The sequence below is a fragment of the Camelus ferus genome, chromosome 29 (genome assembly GCF_009834535.1).
Source record: "Camelus ferus isolate YT-003-E chromosome 29, BCGSAC_Cfer_1.0, whole genome shotgun sequence".
In the NCBI taxonomy this organism is placed as follows: domain Eukaryota; kingdom Metazoa; phylum Chordata; class Mammalia; order Artiodactyla; family Camelidae; genus Camelus; species Camelus ferus.
The window spans coordinates 3,504,104-3,530,406 of NC_045724.1; the positions used below are offsets into that span (position 1 = coordinate 3,504,104).

At 39.4% G+C, this 26,303-nt stretch overlaps 1 protein-coding gene across 1 annotated transcript in view; it reads left to right on the forward strand.

The window, feature by feature from the left end:
- CNGB3 (cyclic nucleotide gated channel subunit beta 3) overlaps positions 1–26,303 on the forward strand; it is a 110,005-nt gene that overhangs the window by 53,581 nt on the left and 30,121 nt on the right. Inside the window, exons 9-14 of the mRNA XM_032469998.1 lie at positions 2,733–2,797; positions 3,545–3,667; positions 12,838–12,979; positions 16,900–17,059; positions 18,935–19,026; positions 21,603–21,608. Of these exons, the coding sequence (XP_032325889.1) occupies positions 2,733–2,797; positions 3,545–3,667; positions 12,838–12,979; positions 16,900–17,059; positions 18,935–19,026; positions 21,603–21,608 (588 nt within the window). The remainder of the gene's footprint in view (positions 1–2,732; positions 2,798–3,544; positions 3,668–12,837; positions 12,980–16,899; positions 17,060–18,934; positions 19,027–21,602; positions 21,609–26,303) is intronic.

Sequence of the window (26,303 nt, forward strand, 5' to 3'; positions counted from 1 at the left end):
ACTCTAAGTTATCTCACTCACCTGAAGTTCTATAACTGTAGATAAAAGGCAAACACATGTTTGCATAGCAAAATTACTTACATACTTAGATGCAACTCAAATGTCCATCAAGAGGGAACTAGTTAAATAAATCGCAGTACATCTATTCAATAGAATACTTTGTAATGCAAAAAAATAAATACAAAGAAGTTTTCTGTGAACTGATAGGGAAAGACCTCAAAGATAAGCTAAGTTAAAAAAAAAAAAAAGCCAGTTCCTGAACAGTTGATAGGACAATACTAACTTTTGTTTCAGAAAGGAGAAAATATTCTATTTTTCTGTATTACATAAACAGTGGAATACTACCCCAAAAATCTAATGAAAATGGTTAACTGAGGAGTGTATGGGAGGCCAGAGGGGAAGTCAAAGTGGATTGGGGCAGGAATAAGAGAAAGGAACTTTGATGGTCTATATTTCCTATTGCTTTTGGACTACGTGAACGTATTACCTATTCAAAAAGATTCTAAAACATAAATATTTTATAACTCATAGTTTTATCAGGTACATAAAATGAATCTGAGGAGAGTCAGGATGTGAAATTGTGTATAAATCTTTAATAATAGCAGATAGCTTGCATGTCCAAAGACAACCTTCTTAAAAGGAACACCAAAGTTGTATCAGTTTTAAGAGGTGATCTCTGTCACATCTTGGGAAGACAAGATGGCGGAACCTGGACACCCGGGTGGACCCTGAGGACACGACAGCTGCCATTAGCTGACCACACGCTCGGGGCTACATATTTTGTTAACTTTATATTCATTACCTCATTTATTCCTCTAAACAACCCCATCTTAGAGGTGAGGAAAATGAGAACTAGCAGAGTAAAAAATAATCTGTCCAGACGCTGCTGGTGAGTGGCAGTGTCTGGAAACTATCACATATTTTTCTGACTCAAAATTCTTTACTACAATCAGATGGGCAAATAAACTTCCAGCTGAAAGGGCTTTCCTTCCATGCCCATGATTTTTCCAAGTCAGGGAGGACCTTACTTTATATTCTCAGACATTCAAGACAGCCCTGAAGACCCTGGTTTGACCACTGGATGTGAGTCTAGATGGAGGAGAACTTAACGTTCCAAGCAGCTTAGTGGCTGATGGTCCGTCATCAAATTTCTAGTGTCACAATATAGGTGTTAAAAAATAACAACAATTTTTTCAAAATATCTGGTGTCTAATGGATGTTTCAGGAGCCCCCTGCTCAGAGACAGCCAACTTTCAGAGGGGATCAGGTTCCTGTGAGTTTGGGTTTGGCTGGTATTACAATAAAAGCTCGTAAAGTGTCACCCCTTCACACCCCCTTTATCCCTGTGGTATCCAAAAGCCCACGATATTCACTAGTTTTTTTAAATGGAGGAGATCCTGAAAGCCAACATTAATCTCTTCATAGCCTCGTTGTCCAGCCATTTCACATAGAAGTGTGTCATTTTAATGCACAGTTCTCTAGGAAAAAAGTATCATTTGTCTGTAACCAAATTATATATGAGCAAACAAATGAAGAATATAAATTTCCTCTACAGTGAATATTTTAAGCTAAATTTTAAAACATGCCTTTGTGCAACTGTCTATTGAGAGCCCAATATCAAGTTCCCACAAATTGAAATTATCTAAATCTGAATGTTTAAGGGATTTTTCCCCACTCGGGAATTCGGGGAAAACAAAGCATTTGTGCATATTTCTAGTTAAATAGTCATTGCGGTTATAGGTGCTTTTTAATTTCAAATATAAGAAATTGTACAGCCATAGCTACACTGGATGAAATTTGGAACTAAATAATCTGTAATATCTAATAGCCCCTTCTGTCCGTGAGATCCTATGAGTCCAAGCACAGTATATAATCAAATGCATTAACTCATCTTTACACACAACCCGCTTAGGAAGCACGCTCTGTTATTGTTCCCATTTTACAGATGAAGAAAGCAAAGTACAAACATATTAAGTGACTTTTCCAAGGTCACACAGTTAGTAAATGTCAGCGATGAGACTGGTATTTGGCTCTGGATTTCATGCTCTTGCTCTTGCCTTTTACGATCTATAGATTAGAAAGAGGAAGAGGTGGGTAGGAGTGAGCGCAGGGAGGATGAGTTGAGATGCAGGTAGATATAGTAGAGACAGAAAAAAAACCTTGAGACAAATAGCTACTTTGTTTGGATTGGATGCATATAAACTCACTGGCTCTTTGAACAATGTCAAAAAAAGATAACCAATGCTAATGTTTACTGGACTTTAAATTTTGTTGAATTAAAACATGTTTAATGCAACTTGCTTAAAAATAATGTTAGTGTTGAGTAACAGGACTTAACACCTATTTATGACGTCAATGTATTATTCTTTTCCTATTTTACTTTCGTTTTTGGGGGGAGTGTGATTTTAATTACTGTAAAATAAAATATGCTACTTTATGCTTTAAAAAGAAAAAGGAAAGAAATGTTTTTAAGCTTGATTTTCAACAAGCATTACAAACAAGACTATAACTAGAAGGTAGAAATAAAATAAAGCAAGAAGCTCTGGAAATCTGGCACCTTGCTAAAATGCACTGCCCAGAGGAAAATACCACTAAACAGACCTTAGTTTTTTCTTAAAGGCATGAGTAGAATTATTTTCAGTAACAAACAAAATCTATTTTATATTGCTATATTTAAATAGATGTATTTAAGACTAACACACTTTGGGATTTCTTTTGCTTGTTTTCCATAGTATACTTCATTTTTTGAGTTTAACCATCACCTGGAGTCTATAATGAACAAGGCATACATCTACAGGTAAAGTCTAATTCGGTGTACTTCAGGGGTATGGGAGAGATGCAATAACACAACATTTTAGACAGCAGATGGGGAAGAATATGACTTCCTGCGAAAAAAGAAGGGAATCATCTCAGATTTGGGGCAATAAAAAATATTGGGTTATGTGCTAAAACAGATTTGAACATTTTGAAGCAAGACAAAAGTATGAAAATTTCATTAGATTTTAGAAAAATATAGGACTGAAAAAGAGGACGTATTACCTGCTTCAGTCAGAACCAGGACAGAGAAACATGCTCTTTCTTCATAAGCTGACTTTACATCTCTCTCATGACAATTCATTCTAATCTGAATTTTCATTCGTTTGCTGTTCTGAACTTAACTTGCCCAGAGACCTCCAGTTACAGTTAATCGTAGCCTGAAGTCCCTTGAGCTTTTCAGAGACATCCAGTGAAGTCAGCGTGGTATATTTTATGGGACTCAGCGTGGAAAGGTGACCCTGGAGGCATGTCTTTCAGGGAGTTGACTCATACCATCTGTGAAAAGAAAACGAAAATTTTTTTTTTCCACTCTGTCAGTCCCAGTCAAGACATTGCAATCAGAATCCATGTGACGGCACCATCATTTTCTGCCGTACTAATGAGAGCTAACAGCTCACAAATTTAAAGCAAGGAGATTCCACAGAGAGTTTCAGGAAAAGAAAACGTTAACATCGGCCATATTCCAGAAACAACATGAGCCTTACTTTGCATTTATTGTCCTTGACAGAGTCATTCGCACAACTGGATACTTGCTGTTTACTCTGCACATTAATGCCTGTCTGTATTATTGGGCTTCAGACTACGAAGGCATTGGAAGTACTCGATGGGTATATGATGGTGAAGGAAACAAGTGAGTTCTTGTTTTGAAGGAAACTTTTGCTGATTCCTCATAACTTTCCATTTCAATGTCAGTTTTCTTAAACCAGTAGTTTTGAAACAGTAAATCACAATCCATTAATGGGCAGTCAAAACTCCTTAGTAGGTCAGTATGTTGTTAAATGTTCTAGAATAGAGAACAGAACAGAAAATGTCAGAGTCCATCCCACTTGGTAGGGATGGGCGTGTGTATCCTGGGCTGACCTGGAGAACGCATTCCTTACTCCGGATCACGATCAAAAAAGTTTGAAAGCCTCTGCTTTGGACAACAGCATGGTCAGGTAACTTTTAATAACTCCAATGCTGATTGTTAGCAATGAACAATGTTCATTATTTGCAGGGCAGGTGGGGTGGCTAATCAGTTTACTGCTGAAGGGTTTTATGGGTTTCTGAGCCAGCTATAACCACTAACTCAATTAAACACTTAGAGAGTAACAAGGATCATAAATTAAACTTGACACTTAGATATGCAAGTACCTCAAGAATAAAAGAGATCATTTGAAAATGTTAGTCCAGTGGAATCGGGACTCAGTCATGGCCACTGAGCTATTGAATAGCGAAATTTTCTTTTGGTAGATGCAACGGCCTGGCATAAAGTAGCCTCTGCTAACTTTCTGCTCCAATAAAATGACATTGAGCATATGATAAGGCGATGTCCTTACTGGAAAATAGCAGGTCCCAGCAGGACTTTGAAGGGCAACTCACAGCAGCCTTGGGAAGGAAAGCAATTATAGGACAGAGCAAAGGGATTGACGATACCGCACAAAATTACACACCAGCTCGGCTGAGTAGGATGTGAATGAGGGCTTGTAATAACATTTTTTTTGAACTTTTAACCAGAACTGATTTTTAAAATTTAAGTCAGAAGGCCCATGGATTGGGAAAACACACACACACACACACACACACACAGAGAAGAAAGTTTATAATGAAAATCTATAAGTAATTCCCTTTAGAATATGAATTAACCTAAGTATGTACTTAGTTTAAAATAAGTAACTAATTTATGCAGAAAACTGAGTAAGTTGCCAACTATATTAAATGTTGCCTAGAAGTGTGTAATTCAATATCATTAGATGCATGAGTCTGATAACTGCTTTTATCAGATCAGCAAAATAATGTATAGTTGCCATCCAGCAAAAGTGGAGCTGTTTCTCTTTTCACACCTCAGTGCCACTCTGCAGCATTGCTAGAGAATATATCTCGTTCCTGGTGCCTAGAACATTGTTAAGTATGTAACATACACTCAGTACATGTTGGGTATTTAAAGAAGGCAGGAAAGGGGAGAGAGAGTAGAGAAAAAAGGAAGGAACAACCAAATCTGTACTATAACAAGAAGAAAAGAATCTCAGCTTCAACCCATAAGAAACTTAAGCTAAAGTGTGCAAGTATTTTAGACGTTTAATTCCAGCCGCAGCCCCGATATCCAAAGTACTCTCTCTAAAACAGACGAAGATAAATTACTTGTCATTTTTGTTATATTACTTATTGTAGTTACTTGTTATAAGATACGTTTCTAGATAAATTGTAATTATGACAGTTTTCAATGATTGCTTAATTCTCTAGAAAGTAGAAAGAATCTCAAAGTCTGAAAAACAGAAGCGTGTACTGAAGCTGGAGTAAAGTCGGAAGATAACCACTAAGGAATAGAAATAGAAAACTTCTTAATCAGTAGAAGGGGAAAAAAGGGTCAGATAGTAGAAACAATGTAAAGTGTATTAGTAAGCAGAATAAATTAATATGGACTAAATTCACAACTAAAAGACATTGACAAATAATATTAGTCAAAATTAACTTTAAAACAAAAAATCATTTTAGGGAAGTGATAAGGTCACTATATAATAGTAAAAGTTTCAACTCACCATTAATATTTCCCAATTCTAAATGTGTATGCACCTAATAAAATACTTCTGATGAACCAAAGAAATTCATAAATCAAAAATTAGTGAAAGGAAGAGAAATAGGCAAATATACCATCCAAGTGTGAGACATCGGGACATAACAATTGATTGATCAATCAAGCAACCAAAGACAACTGGTAAAGATATAAAAGATTTGAGACCCAATTAACAAGCTTGATTTAACAGATACAAATGGGACCTTGTACCCAAGAATTATAAACCATTCATTCTTTTTGTAAATTTTTTATTGCATTATAGTTGCTGTACAGTGTAATTTACAGGTGTACATTATAGTGAGTCACAATTTTTAAAGGTTATGCTCCATTTATAGTTATTGTAAAATATTGCCTATATTCCCCATCCTGTGCCATATATTCTGTAGCTTATTTTATATCTATAGTTTGTATTTCTTAATTCCCTTCCCCTGTATTGCCGCTCCTCCTTTCCCTCTCCCCACTGGTAACCACTAGTTTGTTCTCTGTATCTGTGAATCTTCTTCTTTTTTGTTACATTCATGTTGCTGCAAATGGCAAGATTTTCATTCTATTTTATGACTGAGTAGTATTCCATTGTGTAGATAGATAGATAGAGCACATCTTTTTTATCCATTCTTCTGTTGATGGACACTTAGGTAGCTTCTTTCCTTGGCAGTTGTAAATATGCTACCATGAACATTGGGGTTTATGTAACTTTTTTTATTGAAAGCAAGTTTAGTTAGACAGAGACACACTCCATAGACAGAGTGGGGTCTGTCTCACTCAGAAGGGAAAAAGGCTTAGGAGATACACACTCCACAGACAGAGTGCGGGCCCTCTCAGAAGGCAAGAGAGAGAGCCACATGTAACTTTTTAAAAAGTGTTTTGATTTTTTCGGATATATGCCCAAGAGTGGAACTGCTGGGTCATATGGTAGTTCTATTTTTAGCTTTTTGAGAAACCTCCATACCATTTTCCACAGTGGCTGCACCAATTTACATTCCCACCAGCAGTGTACAAGGGTTCCCTTTTCTCCACATCCTCGCCGACATTTCTTATTTGTGTTCTTTTTGACGATGGCCATTCCGACAGGTGTGAGATGACAGCTCACTGTGGCTTTGATTTACATTCCCCTGATAATCAGCAATGTGGATCATCTCTTCGTGTGTCTGTAGCCTGTCTGCATTTCCTCTTTGGAAAAAGAAACCACTCATTCTTCTTAATCACTCATGGAAAGATGACAAAAAGTGGTCATTTTTAAGACCAAAAAGCAAGTTTCAATACATTTCACAGCTCTGGTATCATTTAGCCCACATACTCTGCTCCTTTAGACAGGAGGGTTCTCGCTCAAAACCAAAATTCCAATAATCCTGTTACCAGCTGTTGGGGACACATCTTTACAAAGAAAATGCCTTGAAAAGCAGTGTATATATTATATATATAGCATATACACACACAAACATAATTTGTAAATGACAGTTATTAACATACTTACGTTTTCCTCACAGTGTTTGAACATCACTTGCCCTTTCTATTGCTTCGTATTACCATTTGACCTCGTAAGCTTAAAGTGTTTTTTTGGTTAACCTTTGTGATGGTTTCTGATGACCTATAAATTGAAGGTTGCTCATGAGATCACCGGACTTGTAAACTTTGTCCTAGTTAGAATTATGCAGCAACTGTGGGGCATAAGTGGAGCACTGTGAACATTTAAAATAAGAGTCAAGTTTATTACTATTCCATTAATCCTCATTAGAATAACAATGGCTGTTCATTTCAACAGCAGATACGAAGTCATTTTCATTTATACTAAGTAGATGGCATCCTTCATTAGACTATGAAATTTTACAAAGTAGGAAAGGGCTTACTTAGCTCAAAAGGAAAACATAAGGAGTTAAAGTTAGGTGGTGCCCAGAAAGGTTCCCAATATCAGTGTCCCTTTATCCACAGACACCCTAATTTATTTATTTTCTGACATAAATCTCCCAACGTGCACAAACCTCTTAGCAAATCCCTAGACTCAATCTCTTACACATAGATAGTCAAAAGAAAGGGTAAAAAACCAAGCAAGGTTGTCATGGGAATCGTGGCTTTAGATGGGGTGAAGAAGGCATCGGAATTTCCATACCGCGGGGCTAGGGAAACAGGACAACTTACTCCCTCCATTTTACAATGAAGAAGATGAGACCAGCACAGATGAAGGCGTTAACTCAGAGTCCCCTAGGTGCCTCAGCTCAGACACTGGCCGGAAAAAAAAAAAAAAAAAGACACTTAGACACCCTTTAAGGGTAACAAAAACACATCAGAACAGCAGAATTCAGCGGGCCAGAAGAGAGATGAAAGGCAGCCGGCGGCATGACAGCAGGGGTCTGGGAGGAGATCACACACATGTGCTCACAGGTACTGTCTTCCTGTGTTCTTATTTCAGTGGGTCTAGGTCTGCGTAACCATTCACTTACTCTTTCTTATCATTTAACTAACATCACTGAGCTCCTATTGTGTAATACCTGTGTGAAGAGTTTATCTTCTTGTTTTGTTGTTGTTGCTAAGCCCTGCCACTGTGATAGTGCCCTGTGTGTGTGTGTGTTTGTGTGTGTGTGTGTGTTGGGGGCATGAGGGGTATGCGCCCAGCCCTTTCTCATCTGGCTGGTTGGACTTTCTAGGGCACTAAGTCTTTGAAATTCCAGGCAGTGAGACCCCTTATTCTTGCAGTCTCCTTGGTCCCGGTGTGGATGTGTCTCATTTCGCTTGGGTCACCCCTGGACGTGCCTTCCTCAGCCCTGGCTGTACCGTGGTCCCCTTCCACCTTCTTCCTGTCCCTGCACTTCCTGCCTGTAGGGAGCCCATTGGACAGATGCCTTCTGCAGCCCCGGGGACACCCAAGTGGGCCTGGGAGCTCTCACTCATCCTCCACCCACCCAGGCAGGTGCGGTCCTTGCCTCCAGCATCATTGTGCCCCAGCTCTGCCCCCAAAGCTGTTTGTGGGCTTCTCTGTCTGAGGAGTTTATCTTGTAATGAGACAGTTCTCCTCCACATTCAGTGTCTTCCATGATAAATTTACTGAAACCTAGAACTGAGATGGATTGAGGTAGTTAAGAAGGCCCACTCAAGAAGTATTGAGTTGGGGAATATATAAACAGCCCATACAACTTAATAACAAACAAACAAACAAAAAAACCAACCCAATCCAAAAATGAAAGAAGACCTAAACGAACAATTCTCCAATGAAGACGTACAAACGGCCAATAGGCTCATGAAAAAATGCTCAATATCCCTAATGATTAGAGAACTGCAAATCAAAACTACAATGAGGTATCACCTCACACCAGTCAGAATGGCCATCATTCAAAAGTCCACAAACGATAAATGCTGGAGAGGGTGTGGAGAAAAGGGAGCCTCCTGCACTGCTGGTGGGAGTGTGATTTGGTGCAGCTGTTGTGGAAAACGGTATGGAGATTCCTCAAAATAGAAACAGACTCGCAGACATAGTAAATAATCTTATGGTTACCAGGGAAAGAAGGTGGGAAGGGATAAATTTGGGAGTTTGAAATTTGCAAATGTTAGCCACTATATATAAAAGTAGACTAAAATCAAATGTCTTCTGTATGGCGCAGGGGAACTATATTCAATATCTTATAATAACCTTTAATGAAAGAGAAGATGAAAACAAATATATGTATGTATATGCATGACTGGGACATTGTGCTGTGCACCAGAAATTGACACATTGTAATTGACTGTACTTCAATTAAAAAAATAAAATAAAATAATTAGCATCAAAAAAAAAAACTATTGAGTTGGGGACTTTTAAAAGTTGCATGTGCCACTACACATCCACCATGATAGTGAAAATTAAAAACACTGATAACAGCAAATCTTGGGGTAGGAAGCAACTGGAATTCTCATACATTATTGGAGGGGTAAAAATCTGACAGTTTTTTTTACAACTAAACATAACACCTACCTTAAAAACAAAAATTCCAAGCCTAAATATTTACCCAAGAGAAATGAGAATATATGTCTTAAAAACTTCTATAAGTGTTTTGAGAGAATGTCTATTCATAAGAAACAAAAACTTGAGACAGCCGCGGCGTTCATGCACCGGAGAATGCGTAAACGTGCTGTGCTCCATTCACGCACTGGATACTACTCAGCAATAAAGTGGAATAAATTTCTGACACACACAACAACGGGGCTAAATCTCAACAACAGTGTTGTGAGTGAAAATCATCTTCCACAAATGTGTGGGTACTGTGGAATTTATGGGAAATTCTAGAGCAGGCAAAACTCATCTCAGGTAGAAAAAAAAAATGTATCTTCCTGTCTGCAAATGACTTTGAAATGCATCCAAGAAATAAGATGGGTTGTTGTATGAAAAAGTGTAGGGATATGTGACAGAGCAGGTAAAGTGAAATGTTTGTAACAGAATCTAGGTCATGGATTTATGGGCATTCACTGTGCAATTCTTCCCTTTTTTCTGTTTGTTTGAAATATTTCAGAACAGAATGTTGGGGAGAAACTTTCATGTCGTGTTTGTTTCACAAAGGAAGAATTCCTATCTTCATGCTAATTTTTTTTTTTTTATGGTTTATGTCAAATTCTGCCCTAATGCTTTAACTTGAGGCTGTATATATGCAGCCTATTAGATAGCTCATGTATTAAATCAACCAGATAGAATCTCCTTGAAAAGATCTGTTTGCCTGGGGTGTAAATATCAGAGGTGGACACACTTGACTAATTAAGCTAATCCTAGAAAATCAGTAAGATGCCATCTAATTAAATTACAAATCTTACCTTTGGTTGTGCACGTCTGGGTGTAAGACATGACTGAGAAAAGACACCCAAAATAAACCTCAAATCATCAGGGTGGAAAACTAGCTCAAGGCTAACCCTTCAGATCTGGAAAATCAATGCCTACGTTTTACATTTAAGTGTTATTTTTTTAACACCCTTAAATAAGAAAATGAGAGAAAATAATTCGTACGCTTGTTCCCGTTAACACTAGAGTGACTCTGCAAGGAATATTAATCCCAGCATTCACACTGGAACTGGCCACACTGATTGAGAATCTGGTCCCTGTCCCACTCTTGGATGATATTGGGGTCAATAAATTTCCTTAATTCCAAGAGACCCACAGGTCCAGGACCCGTGCTCAAACTAAATCAGGTAACAAGAAATTATAAGTTGGAATTGAAAAGTTAAAAGTGCAATCCATGAAATGAAGGTGGATTTCTTCAAGGTGGCTCTCTTTGACATTAAGTTTACTCTAATGTTTCTAAGTCCAAGGAAGCCTGCTAGAAAAAAATCACAGAGTAGAAATATTTTTATTCTCTTGGCACAGTGGTTTCAAACCCTACCAAAGACTTAATTATCTTTCTTTTTTCTTTAATTACCTTTCTGCTCCTACATCCTCCACCAGGTAAAACAAACAAAACTCACACCCTTCAAAAGGTATTGAATTTCAAAACGAGTGATTTCTTTCGAGATTTGTTTCCATTTGAATATTGACTCTAACTGAAGTTTGATTCTTTCTCTGTAAACCTCAACTTCTGACTATTTGAAGATCTGACAATTGGAATCAATTTTCACAAGCAAAAGACCACCCTTGTTCCAAGGCGAACACACAGTTGCGTAAAGGGCAAACGTGCTTGTGGCACACTCAGACAGAAATAAAAGCCTGACTGGGGCCGGATTCTGCAAAAGGTGCTGCTTTTCGGAGCCTAGCTGGCGTCCACTAAATGTAAACGCCTGTCTATAACAACGTCCGGAGATGTTCTCTATCCACAGGATCTTTGTGTTTAAGGGTTTAGCGGAAACGCCTGATCTTGACCATGTTATCAGAGCTGTATGGAACACACCAAATAGTACACCTAATTGTGCCCAAAAATGACTACATAAACATACGTGTATGTACAATGCGACTGTATGACTAACTTCTATCCCCACCTCACTCTAGACTCCATGGAACCCTTAACCAAACGTAGCTAAGTCAATCTTACAGGTCCAGCCCTTGTCTTTATCATCTCTTTTCTATTGCCTTGGCTCCTGATTTCCTTCCTATCTGGCCTGTAATGATCTGTCTCTCCATTTGCAATTGCTCAGGTTAAGTACAGAATCTTTATCAAATATATTTCTGGACATACCTGGTTTTCTTCAAGACTAAATTTCTAAGTAAATTATGTATTACAGCCAAGAGGACTTTTCCTTTTAAGGAACTCAGTTCTCCTCGGTCTCTGCTGTGGTTTGTGTAGTCAATATTATAAGATGTGGGCAGAAAAGAGAGAGGAGGTGTTATGGCTACCTGCGGTATTTTTTATCAGTAAAAAAATAACTGTTTCTAAACTGTAAAGGGCTCTCCCACTTCCATAAAGACCCTTGATCTCTGTGATGTCCCTCATGCATCACTGGGGTGGTTGCTGTTAAAACACGGCTTCACATTCTTAGCTCCTCCTCTTGTTAAGAGAGAGATTCAGTTATCTCTGCCCTTGAATCTGGGCTGGTCTTGGTGACTTGCTTGGCAAATGTATGTGGCGGGATATTAGGACGTTATGGGGCTTCTGAGTTTTAAGAAGCCTCACAGCTACTGCCTGGGCTACGGCTACTCTGGGGGAAAGCAGCCACCAGGCAAGAAGGCCACCTACGCTAAGACATCCGTGTTGGAAGGAAGCCCGAGCTAGTCGTCCTGAGAGGCTGAATGAGAAAAACAGAGTGATACCCAGCCACCCCCACCGTTGTTGCCACCATGCCAGCCCAGGCTCCGACTATGAGAGAAGACACCCTGGGCTTTCCAAACAGACATGACATGGAGAACAGAGGAGCCCAGTCAACAATGAGTGTCAAAGCCTCAGACTTTTGGCCTCCGTCAAGCCCTCCCAGCTATCTTTAGCCTCGCAAGTCACCCGAGGCTCTGCTCTTCATGGAGCATAGACAAGCCATCTCGGGGGAGCCTTTCACAAATACCCAACTCAGTATTGTGAGCCTAATAAAATAGCTGCTATTTGATACCAGCGAATTTTAGGGTGACTTGTGCTGCAGGGAGAAATAAGCAGAACAGCTAGTAAATATCTTCCTTGGGTTCGTTCAGTCATCTTGCAATGTTTATTAAGACCCATCCATTAGCACACGTGGTATTTGCTAACGCTGCCTACAGAAAGACAGTCCTGATTAAGAGAAAATGTGCTAAAATCTAGTAGCGATCTGTATCCCCAAGCATAGCGGTATTCCACTGTTACAGTGAAAAGCAACGTGTGTGTCTCCGCTTTCCACAGGTACCTGAGGTGTTATTATTGGGCGGTTCGGAGTTTAATTACCATCGGAGGCCTTCCAGAACCACAAACCACATTTGAAATTGTTTTTCAGCTGTTGAATTTTTTTTCTGGAGTGTTTGTTTTCTCCAGCTTAATTGGTCAGGTAAGTTGAGACATGAATCCCTAGGTGCGTAACGCCGTCATTTTTGAAAGGCTAACAAGTCTTTATAAATTTTACAGAGGAAAACATTAAAATCTATCTGGTGTTTTTTTTTTTTTTTAACTAACTTTCATCTATTTTAATGAACTGAAGGGGGATGCGAATGGGTGAACATTGCCTTTCAATTTTTAAACCATTAAATCTTTCAGAAGACCCATACACAATGAGCATCAGGCTAGACTCTCGGAGAAAGTCAAGTTTCTAAGTTAACAGTCTTACTTGGAGTTTCCTGAAAACCTATAGAAGCTCTCTTTTTCACTTAAACTTCAAATATTGTCATAAAATCCCTAGGTTAAAATCAACTTCAGAGGTCATTTAAACCAGAGGCTACCAAATACCACCTAAGTTAATTTAATTAATAAATCATTGACTCATAAATGCTTATTATGGCATCTCCTTGTCCTTATTCCTAAGGACTCACAGTCTAGTAAGAAAGTAAAACAAATGCAGAAATAACTCCATTGCAAGGCAATTGGCATTTGCAAGGGGCAGAGCCCAACACCTTTGTGAATTCCTGGATTCGCAAGAAATAAAAAGCTTGACAGCATAACATCTTTAGAAGTTATACTTCGTTGGAAGGTACTTTCCATACAATATGTTTGAGAGCAAAAAGCCATGTTGAGATTTGTGTACTGGGTAAACAGTTAGACGAAATCAGAAAATGATTATTCCCACTGGATAAATGATTGGTTGTCACTCATTACGCTCGCAGTGGTTATGAATAAAACCCATGCTCTCACAAAATTTAGCAATGAAAAGTATTCTGTATAACATGTGATCACAAATAGTCAAAACTCAAGTCCTACATCCATGAATGTCAAGGGGCTTCTAGCCATGCTAAGTTTCAGAGGAGCGTTTGAAGGCTCTGTTTTAGATCAGAAAAAGGACGGCTTCTGGAGGTTTCATGGAGGAGAATGTATTGGCAACATCTTAAAAAAACAGATAGGATTCAGCAGTTGTAGACAGATAGCTCAGTCAGTCAGAAACAGTGTGTGAGGGATGCCAATGAAAAAGCACAAGACGTGTGTTGAGGAAATACCTGACCGGCTAGAGGGAAGGACCCCTGTAAATAAGGTTAGAGGTAAGGACGAGGCTCTGAATGTCAAACTAAAGATGCCAGACTTTGTCCTAAGGGCAACAGGAAGTCAGCCAGGGGAGGATTTTGAACAAAGAAGAGATTTAAGGAAGATTAATCAAGATGCACTATGAATTAGAGAGATTACACTGTTTTAAAATATAGGTTTTATTATCATTTAGGGATGATGAGGTCAGCAGATCAGGAGGCCATTGACATTGAAAAGATAGCTTGTCACACAGACAGATCCAGGAGGGGTCACACCCTGCCTAGGGGGCTCCACAGGGAAGCACCAGGGAAGGAGCTGGTGACGCAGGGTAAGCGGGTTCAAGATCGGCTAGTTTGGATAATTTCAGCAGGCTTTGGGGTGTGGGGGCTGGATCTAGTTGCCTGGTTCCTGGCCCTGGGGTGAGTGGGGCAGGTGGATAGTAGCCTGGAATACAAAGAAGGCTGTCGATTGGGATGTGGGCTCTGGATCGCCTATGTTGCCGTGGAAGGAGCGCTCCCAGCAGCGTTGTTTGCTGTCTTTAAGAGCTAGCCAACTCTAGGAGGGGTAGTCCAGATATCAAAGCATCAAAGTACAGAAAATTTTAAAATATAGTTAATGCAGATCCTCAGGGATATGGCACCTTCAGCCCGAACACGGTAATCGAGTGGAGAGATTGTAAAGCAAACTCTACTGAGAAATATTTAGGCTTTAAGGTGAACACCAAGCAGTTAAAAATTTTAAGTATAAATTACCATAATCTTAATAGCTGGGGAGACTGCATTAACAGTGATTGAAAATAGGAAGCTGGCTTGTAGAGAAATGCAATTAATTTGAATATAAATGGCAAAACTCATATTATTTCGTGACTTCTCATAAAAATCTATGTGAGGTAGCCACAGCCCCTTCAATGTTTTCTCAGTTTTGTGGCTGAGAAAACTCCAGTTTAGAAAACTTAAGAGTCATCCCTAATTCATTCATGTAATCCAGATAGTGGTATGATAAGGCCATATAATATATATGGATGATAAAAATAGTAAAATCTAACATGCATGTAGCCCTTACTATGTTCAAGGCAGTTTTTACAAAATTGAAAAACTATGCCCAGCTCCGGTTAAATTCTGCTCAGACTAACAATAGAAGCATCCCCGGGGAAATTCAGAATTCAGGCCTTACCCCAGATCGACTGAGTCAGAATTTGCATTCTAATATGATTGTCAGGTGATTCACATGCACGTAAAACTTTGAAAGGGCTGCTTTATACACCACACCAAACTTGCCTTTACATTGAGTATGAGGTTCCTGCGCACACCGAGAACTCCACCCAGGACGTGATCACCGCATTTTAACTGCAATTTTCTGATTTCACATGCAACTCACAGAGACTGACATTTCCTTCCCGTCATCTGGGGCACACGTCCTCTTCACCCACACCACCAAAACCCAGCGTGGCACATAAACCACTCAGATTACTGTCACCACAAATTCTCGGCCCTCAACCCCGATCAATAATGATTTTAATTGTCCTTGCGTCCCAATTTAAAACTCTATTAAATCTCCCAGCCCAACCTCTAACATCTCAATGCTCAAGGCCCTCGGGAACTCAGTGATGTTCACCATCTGTCAAGAAGGGCTTAGAAAAAGGAGAGCTAGGAACTGAGGTTGGCGGAATATTCAGACTAGCCCTCAAGGAGTAAGCTGGACACTGAAAAAGGCATATCCAGTTTGACTCTCTGTGTGACTCCTCAGCACACACTTTTGACAAACAGAACTTACTAACTAAAAATGGAAACTGAGGAAGGCATCACAATCAAAGAGCCATTTAATCTAGACCTCAAAGAATGAGTCGTTTTTCCCTACGCAGAAAAGCCTCGGCTGCTGAAATGAATGAGCAACGTCTTAAGAGCACGGAAGTGAGGTCCAGGTTTTCCTCCCTGTTATGAACCCGCAGTCAAAGCAAATTTACAGCCACTTGCTTCCCTCTATGTGAGAGGAAGAGTCGAGCTATATATCTTTTTATGTGCTGAGACCTTAAAGATCAGCTTTTAACCTAGAGTGGGTTTTTATGGCTGAGTTATAAACATCCAAGAACTAAAACCTGACAGTTCCTTAAGTATTGTCACGGCAGCAGAGGATGCTTCGGTCATTTCAGCACATTTCAGCTTCTGCTGAATCCTGTGCCTTAAGCATGATGAGATTTGATTTTATCTGTCTGAACAACACAAAGGGAAGTACAGAAGTTGCAATTTCACGATAAATCGAGCCTACAGAGCCAGTCACTGCAAAATCTATGAAGGATGCTTTCAACGCGAGACTCACCAAAATGAAGTAGCCATTCTGCCAGGTAATGGCTCCGCTCTTTTTGCACATTTCTTGCATAAGCACAGGCTGTAACACTTTTAAAATATCAACTAAGGTCTTTGCAGTAATATTCAAGTTTGCAAAGAAAGTTGCGTGCCTGGATCCTCACAAAAACGTCACACGTTAGGTTAGGACTGGTTCCGTTTTCCTTATTGGGTCAGAAAGAGGATCTGATTTGCCCAATATTTTAGGTAAATGGTTGAAATGAGGCCCCAGTATCAGCGTGTTAAAAATCGAGTAGTCAGCATCAGAACGGGATGTGTCACGTGAGGACTCAATTCAATCGGGCTTATAGTGACTCTCCACTTCACCTTCCGGGTGTGGAGTGACCATATTTGTGGTTCTAATGGACGTACTGGGGATTGAACCCAGGACCTTGCTCGTGCTAAGCATGCACTCTGCCACTGAGCTATACCCTCCCCCTCATATTTGTGGCTCTAGATGCAAGATGTCATTGGGGCAGCTACAGCCAATCAGAACAACTTCCGTGCCTGCATGGATCATACCGTCGCCTACATGAACACTTACTCCATCCCTAAGATTGTGCAGAATCGGGTCCGGACTTGGTATGAATATACGTGGGACTCGCAAAGAATGCTAGGTAAGCCTGGCAATGACTGACTAAATCCCCGTAAACCGTGTCCTATAATGAAAATCCTGTAAGGCAGAAGCAGAGACTAACTGAATCAGAACAAAAGACTGGGAAACAAGGAAATAATCTTTAATGCATTCATTTAATTCCATGGGATTTTTTTTCTTGACTATCCAGACATAATTTACTTGTTATGTAAATCCTGGAAGAACAAAGGCTAAATTTTATTCAGTGCCTACCAGATGCTAGATATTACACATATTTGCCTCATATAATCTTCACTGCCACCCCACCTCCGAAAAAAAAAAAAAGAATTGAGAAAATTAGGTGTCATCAGTCCCTTTTAGAAGACAAGGAAATGGAGGCTCCTAACTGAAGAAATTGGCCAAGGGCGCAGAGTGCTCAAATGGCCTAAATGGAACTCAGAAGCACATCTGTTCTCCTCCAAACCCTTGCTATCTCTGCAGTATCTGTCTCCTCCCAGAGCACAGCACTCAGAAGGCACAGCTCCTTCAGGTCACTTCCAGCCTGCCGCAGGGCACACACTCTCCTCCAAGAGACCCTTAATCATCCACGGTGTCTACTGTCAGTCCTGTAACACTGGAGTTAAAACATGTTTTTTACTAAAGGATCTAAAGTAAGTTAAAGATAAAGCGCTAGTTGACAATAACCAGATTCATCTTTCAGTTTGCACCTCACCATAGAAAAACAGGAATTCATGCTACTGAGAAGCCAAACAGGCTTCTGGCTCCAGGATGCAAATTACAAAGCAATTTCCAAATCACAAAGGTTCTGAAAAGCAGATGAGAACCACTGGCTGTTGATGGTAGGGTCTTCCTCCTTTCTGCCACTCGTGCGAGACTCCAGCCACAGGCTTAGAACCTCTTTTTGAATCTGAATGACCAGAGAACACATCTCTTTCTTGAGCACCCACAGCTCTGCGCGAGGGCATCCTCGGTGTAGGCGAGAACTAGCCCTCAGAAACCACGAGCTGTGTTTTTACAGAAAGGATGTTCATATTTAGAATCAATATTGGAATCAAAATAAGGATATAAGATAGAAATATTTTTTTTCTTTTCTAAATGGATGTAAGAAAACATCAAAAATTATCAACTCTCAGAAACCCAGAGTATACACTGTAGTCTAAGAATGGGCAGTGTTTTCGTGGAACATTTTACCAGCCTGAAGACCCTTCATTTAAGTCACACGTGGAAAAAGTCTTTAATGTATTCACAAGCTTCCCTGAGTATGAGCCAGTGAAAGCAATCATTTGAATGGACTCACTTAGCACATTTCTTCTTCAGAGCCCATCCCCAGCTCAGCCACCCACCAATCATGCACGAAGGAGCAAGCCGCTTACAGGCTCTCTGAGAGGCAGTTCTGCTTTAGCGTTTTCCTTTCTGGAAAGCAGGGATGAGAACACTTACCTTAGGGCTGTCATGAGGATCAAATGAGAGCGCGACAGGGCTCTGCAAGCCACCTGCTATGCTTTGCCAGCCCTCGGACGTCAGGGCTGGGACCTGCAGAATCAGAAGATAAGTTCTAGACCCTTTTCCCATCCCAGTTTGTCTGCCAGCCTTTGTCCTCTCATCGCTACACTTTACGTCTAAAGTTTCAGCAAACACAAACGTTCTGAATTATTCAGAACTATTATGTCACCAAGAGCGAACATTCTTCTTTTCTTTCACGAAAGTAATAGCGCTGTTGTGATGAGTCTGAACGTCCAATAGAAGTAACGAAAAGACAGACTGAGATGCAGCTGTTTATTTATAAAAGAGAGTTGGCATTTTCTTCCTGTCACTTTTCCTAAATGTTTCTTGAACGTTGGCATTTTTTTTCATTAATTATGCTGCTTTGTGGATTGACGTGTTTATCTTTGCGAAGATGAGTCTGATCTCCTTGAGACCCTGCCAACCACGATGCAGTTAGCCCTCACCGTGGACGTGAACTTCAGCATCATCAGCAAAGTCAGACTTGTTCAAGGCAAGTGCTTTTCCAGTTCATAGAAGGACACCACATCAATTTCTCTGTAAACATCAAAGCTCTTGCTGTATATAGCATTTATGGGTTTTTTGAGGGGTTTTTTTTTTTTTTTTTTTTTGCCTTGATGGTTTAACATAACCTGGAGAATTTATGAGAAATTAGAGTCAAGTAAACTATGGGTCTCTCTTCAGCAGATGACTTATTCTTTAAAAGCCTTCCTCTCCTAATTGGTGTCAAAGAAGAGTTCCTCAGGCTCCTCTTGCACGAATTTAAATATAATTAAATTCTCCAGCTCTATGTCTTTGCTACTGCATATGTCATTCCCCATTTGTGAACCAGCCCTGGCAACCCACGACAAGACAGTCCCCAGATTAGCTCTGGATTGGCCTGGTAATCAGAGAATCATGCCTAATTATGTCTCCTATTACAAATGCTTTGGGTTTAGATTTTTTTAGATGGCCAAATTCAAATTTAGAAGCCTTTTTAAAGAAAAAAACATATAAAGAAGAAATTTTTAACATTTTAAATGTTTTTTACTACCCTTTTTTTTAATTATAGTTGATTTACAATGTTATGTTAGTTTCTGTTGTACAGCATAGTGATTCAGTTATACATATGTATATTCTTTTTCATATTCTTTTTCACTATACATTATTATAAGATATTGAATATAGTTCCCTGTTCTATACCATAGGACCTTGGCGTTTATCTATTTTATATATAGTAGCTTATATTTGCTAATCCCACACTCTCAATTTATCTCTCCCCTCACTTTCCCCTTTGGTAACCATAAGCATGTTTTCTATGTCTGTGAGTGTGCTTCTGTTTTGTAAATAAGTTCAATTGTGCCATCTTTTTAGATTCCACATACAAGTGATATCATATGACATTTGCCTTTCTCTGTCTGACTTAACTTCGCTTAGTATGATAATCTCTAGGTCCATGTTTACTGCTGCAAATGGCATTCTTTCACTCTTTCTTATGGCTGAGTAGTATTTCATTATATATATATAAACAACTTCGTTATCCAGTCATCTGTCAATGGACATTTAGGCTGTTTCCATGGCTTGGCTATTGTAAATAGTGCTGCTGTGAATATTGGGGTGCATGTGTCTTTTCAAATTAGAGTTTCCCCCAGATATATGCCCAGGAGTGGAATTGCTGGCTCATATGGTAAGTCCATTTTCAGTTTTTTTAAGGAATCTCCATACTGTTCTCTATAATGGCTGCACTAAATTACATTCTTACCAACAGCGTTACTATCCTCTTTGTAATCCATCGTACTACATGTAAGTTTTTCTCACTTAACACTTCATTCTGCGTGTGGCATCCACTGATTCATCTATTTAATTCATTCATTCAGTGAACATGTATTAAGTTTCTACTATGTCCCAGGCACCATTTTAGCCACTAGGAGTACAACAGTTGAAAACAAATAATTGCACACATGGAGTTTACATTCCAAAAGAGGAGGAAAATGAAAAAAATATATATAACATATGATAATGCTAAGAACAAAATCAAACAGATTAAGGAGGATGAGGGTGGCACTGGGCATAAGAGGTCGTCTCTGATGAAGTGCCGTTGAGCATTTATTCAAACAGAGGGCTACCGGAAGCAAGGGAGTGAGCCAGGCTGACACTGGAGAAGGAAAGCAGGGATGGGCAGAGACAGGATATTACAGGAGGGTGGGCAGCTGGAGCAAAGACAGAGTGATGGAAAGCAAGAGTAGTCAGAGGAAAACAAAAAACGAAGAGAGTGAGTCGGGGGCAAGCTGATGAAGGGCCTTGGAGGTTACTCTGGGTTGTGTTCTGAGATGTAGGAACCACTGAAGGTCTTGAGCAGATGGTGTCTTATTTGAGATCTGTTTGAAAGGGACTATTTTTCCTGCTGTGTGGAGAATAGAAGCAAGTGTGGAAGTCAGGGAGGTTCGAAAAAGGGTAATCAAAAGACAGAAATGAACTTATTTACAAAACAGAGACAGACTTACAGACATAGAAGACAAACTTATGTTGACCAGGGGGAAATGGGGTAGGAAGGGACAAATTAGGAGTTTGAGATTTGCAGATACTCACTACTATATATGAAATAGATAAACAAGTTTATAATGTATAGCACAGGGAACTATATTCAGTATCTTGTAGTCACCTGTAATGAAAAGAATATGAAAAGGAACATATGTATGTGTATGTGTGACTGAAACATCGTGCTGCACATACTGACACATTGTAAACTGACTATACTTCAATTCAAAAAAAAAAGAAATTTACAAATCAATAAATAAAGGGAAGGTAACCATCTATCGAAGAGATGGTGGTGACCAGACCCAGAACAGTAGGAGCAGCATTAAGAAGTGGTGAAAACTGGATGTGTTCAAAGGGGGAGCCACGGTTTTTGCTGTGTGATTGTGTGAGGCGAGTGAGACAGAGCGGGAGAAAGGAATTCAGGAAGAAGTCAGGATTTAAGCTGAGGAGCAGGAAGAACCCAGATGCCATTTCCAAAGTACGAATTTTTAGAGTAAGTGTAGGGTGATGAGGGTAGAAATAGAGTCTGTTAGGGGATGTGTCAGTTTGAGGTGAGAGACTTCAGATGGAATGTCATGTAGGCAGTTTGATAAATAAATCTGCGTTCAGGGGAGAGGTCCAAGCTGGAGCCATATCAGCATATTGATGGATTTTAAGCCAGGAGCTGGATGGGATTCCCCATGATGTAACTCAGCCAGAATGATATGCCTTGAAAACACATCACCGAGACTGTGGTGGGCAGGATGAAGATGCAGAAGCCGGGTGGCAAATCTCAGTGCTGGGTTAACTCAAGACCCCCGTAGGAAACTCGAGTTCTGTCCAGTATCATACCCAGGACTCTTCTCTTGACATATCCTGTTCTAAATGTCCATCAAGATCTTAATGAAAATATAAACCATGTGATTTTCAAATTGGCAGGTGACACAAAGCAAGAAGGAATCATTTAAAACGTGTTAGATTACAAGACTGGAAATTAACTGAATATTTGAGACAATGAGCAAAGCCGAGATTAACTTCCACAAGCATAAAAGTAAAATCTTGAATTTAGTCCTAAAATTAAACACTACAAATATAAAAGAGTAATAGTTTTGTAACTTTTTTTTAATACCTGGGGGTTTTAGTTGACCTCAAACTCCATGTGAGTCAACAGATTTATGTATATTAACCTAAATTTAAAATAATATTAGTTTCCTTGATTAGTTCAACTGCATCTGTATTAACAAATCTTGCAAATAACCAGCTTTAAGAAGGACTTTGACAAATTAGAGTATCTTCCAGGGGGTAAGAGGTAAGGGTTGAGTCTTGGACCAAGAACACAGTAAAAGGATAATTTTAGAAATAAAATTATTCTATAATAATACAAATCAGACTAATGATTGCTTCTGGTGGGGAAATGTGATGAAGATTTTGACTAGGGGGAGGCATGAGGGAACTCTGTAGGGTGATAGAGTTTTTCTTACTAGGGAAGTTCCACAGGCATCTGTCAAAATTGATCTCACTGTCCATTAAAATTTGCATATTTCACTGCATATAAATTATTCTTCCATTTTAAGAAAGAGTAGCTTCAAAAGGAAATGTGTAGATGTTGAGGATGTTTAATTATGGGGAAAAATTAATTCCAGAGAGGCTGAAGTTACATATCCTAATGTCTATTATAGGGACAAGGAATAAGACTGCCTCTATATTGTCCAGCAAAATGACACTCACCTGTAAACCCCGTTTTTGAACTGCAGACACATCTCCTGGAATAAAACATCCTTGGAGAACAAGGCTTTATCCTAACAGTCTTGATGCCCACAGGACACGGCACGGTCTCAGACATAGAATAGCGCTTAGTAAAGTCCTTAGGAAAGAAAGGAGGGAGGGAGGGAGGTGGGAGCGGAGAGGGAGGGGAAGGGAGGGGAAGGGAGGGAGGGAGGGGAGGAGACGGAGGAGGCACTGGGGCCAACTCCTGGAGATCAGAGGAAAGCAGTTTCCTCCTTGGAAAGTGGTTCCCAGTCCTAGTGGGAGGGCCACAGTGGACAGCCTGGTGAGGCACCAGCATCATGGACTATGTGCAAACAGTCTTCTGACCTTCTGTCAGGGAGCCTGGGAAAGGGAAACCTACCCTGGTGAACAGGTTCATCTAGATAAATGATTTTCATGCTGCCGCTTGCAATCCATTCAGGAATAGTGAATTCAATTAAATGAGTCACAACCAGCATAGAAACTAGAAGAGAAAAATATCAGTGTGCCTCACACATCAGTAAGGGTAAGTGTTTTGTTACAAAATTTTTGTTACTTATTTTTTAAATACACATATACCTACTTATGCATATACTGGGCACAATGTAAGTGTCTATGTCACTATAAGTTATGGTTAAAAAAGGTATGAAAGCCACAGGCTAAGTTATTTTAACAATATTTTTAAATGTTATGAAACTAGCTTAATTGAGAATAAGTGAGAACAGCTGGCTCTCTTTTAAAGAAAACAAAAGCTTTAAATTATATACTAATGACTTTCATAGAATGATCTCTCATCTGGGTGTTGTCAGTTTTCAGCCTCAGAGTTTTTTCCCTTTGTTTTTACATATATTTTTGAAATCCATTAGCTCAGCAACATCTGATTGAGAAAAAAAAAGGTTAAATTGTCCCATCTTGCTAACATTGTACATAAACATAGATTCATTCCTTCCTGACACATCTGTTAAAGAGTAGTTCCTTCTAGAAAGAACCCATTTCCATTTATATCTCTGTTCAGTGAAAAAAATGAGTTATTTTTTACATAAAGCCAAATGAAGTAGAAAATGAACAGGTATGGAATGTTTCTACATTTATTTCTTTTCTAAATCTTACTTAGACAGTCTTAGTAGCTTTTACAAATTTGTTGTTTTCTTAGGGAGGAAATAGGCTGAACAGGGATTTTTATATCCCTACCTCATTGACTCATGTTGCCTCTGAATCAGTCACAGTTCATACCCTCAAGGGGCTGAGGCACAAAGCTCACGTGTGTGTGTGTGTGTGTGTGTGTGTTTGCATGCATGCGTGTGCACGCATGCACCCCAACAACACTCAGGAGACTACAGAAGCCTCATTATCACAAGTGTGGGAAAATATAATGCATTCACAAAACAAGAAGTTCTCTAGACAGTCTTTTCAGCAAATGGTGTTGGGAAAACTGGACAGCAGCATGTAAAGCAATGAAGCTAGGACACTCCCTTATACCATACACAAAAATCAACTCAAAATGGATCAAAGACTTAAACATAAGACAAGATACAGTAAACCTCCTTGAAGAAAATATAGGCAAAACATTATCTGACATACATCTCAAAACTGTTTCCTAGAACAGTCTACTCAAGCAATAGAAACAAAAGCAAGAATAAACAAATGGGAACTAATGAAAATTACAAGCTTCTGCACAGCAAAGGAAACCATAAGTAAAACAAAAAGACAACCTACGGAACGGGAAAAAATTTTTGCAAATGAAACCGTCAAAGGCTTGATCTCCAGAATATATAAGCAGCTCATACGACTCAGTAAGAAAAAAATAAACAACCCAATCCAAAAATGGGCAGAAGACCTAAACAAGCAATTCTCCAATGAAGACATACAAATGATCAACAGGCACATGAAAAAATGCTCAGTATCACTAATTATCAGAGAAATGCAAATCAAAACTACGAGGTATCACCTTACACCAGTCAGAATGGCCATCATTCAAAAATCCACAAATGACAAACACTGGAGAGGCTGTGGAGAAAGGGGAACCCTCCTACACTGCTGGTGGGAATGCAGTTTGGTGCAGCCACTATGGAAAACAGTGTGGAGATTCCTCAAAAGACTAGGAATAGACTTACCATATGACCCAGGAATCCTGCTCCTGGGCATATATCCAGAAGGAACCCTACTTCAGGATGACACCTGCACCCCAATGTTCATAGCAGCACTATTTACAATAGCCAAGACATGGAGACAGCCTAAATGTCCATCAACAGGTGACTGGATAAAGAAGAGGTGGTATATTTATACAATGGAATACTACTCAGCCATAAAAACTGACAACATAGCACCATTTGCAGCAGCATGGATGCTCCTGGAGAATGTCATTCTAAGTGAAGTAAGTCAGAAAGAGAAAGAAAAATACCATATGAAATCACTCATATGTGGAATCTAAAAAAACACAAAAACAAAAACAAACAAAGCATAAATACAAAACAGAAACAGACTCATAGACATAGAATACAAACTTGTGGTTGCCAAGGGGGCGGGTGGTGGGAAGGGATAGACGGGATTTCAAAATTGTAGAATAGATAAACAAGATTATACTCTATAGCACAGGGAAATATACACAAGATCTTATGGTAGCTCACAGAGAAAAAAATGTGACAATGAATATATATATATATATATATGTTCATGTATAACTGAAAAATTGTGCTTTACACTGGAATTTGACACAACATTGTAAAATGATTATAAATCAATAAAAAAGTGAAAAAAAAAAAAGTTCTCTAGAACCAGAGCATGAGGTGACAACCAAAGATGAATTCTAGGTCACCTGAAGCCAGGCTGTGCATCCAATCCTATAGGCCAAGGAGTCTGGAAAGGAGGAAACCCACAGCCCAGATGCCAGGATTACAAAGACAAGAAATGGAATGCATTGAATAGACCAGAATATCCAGGGATAGCAAAGGAGGCTGACTGTCCACTGTTGAAGACTTCCACATCTTGAATTCTCCCTGGAAATGAATCTTCTGTATCTTTAAAAGGCAGGCAGGCAGGAGGAGAGAGAGAAAGAGAGAGATCTCACACCAAGACTGGAGGCTGACAGGCGTGCTTTGTGTCTTTCCCACCCTCAGGATTAGGGTACATCACACATCCTTGAAAATCATTTAACTCACAAATATCTAGTTTAAGATGCCCTAAAGGCTATTTTAGGTTGATATCTTGGGCCTTCAGTCAAAAAATCACACAAGGACTTTTGTCCATTTTGTCCACTTGTGAATGGGTACAGATGCAGGTGCGTTTGTTTGCAACACAGCAGTGGAGAATGATTCTATCCGAAATAACCTTGCTTCGGTTTTTCCAGAGACATAGGTCCGTTGCTTTCATTTTGCATGATATTCAATTTTTAAAACTTAGAAAAGGACAACGTGCTTATATTCCTTTCCTTTGAGCCTTGTAAAATGTGTTTTATATTAGTGGAACAGTGAGTGTCCTAAAGCTTTAGCAAAAGTTATGTAAGTAATGCTGGAGCAGCATAA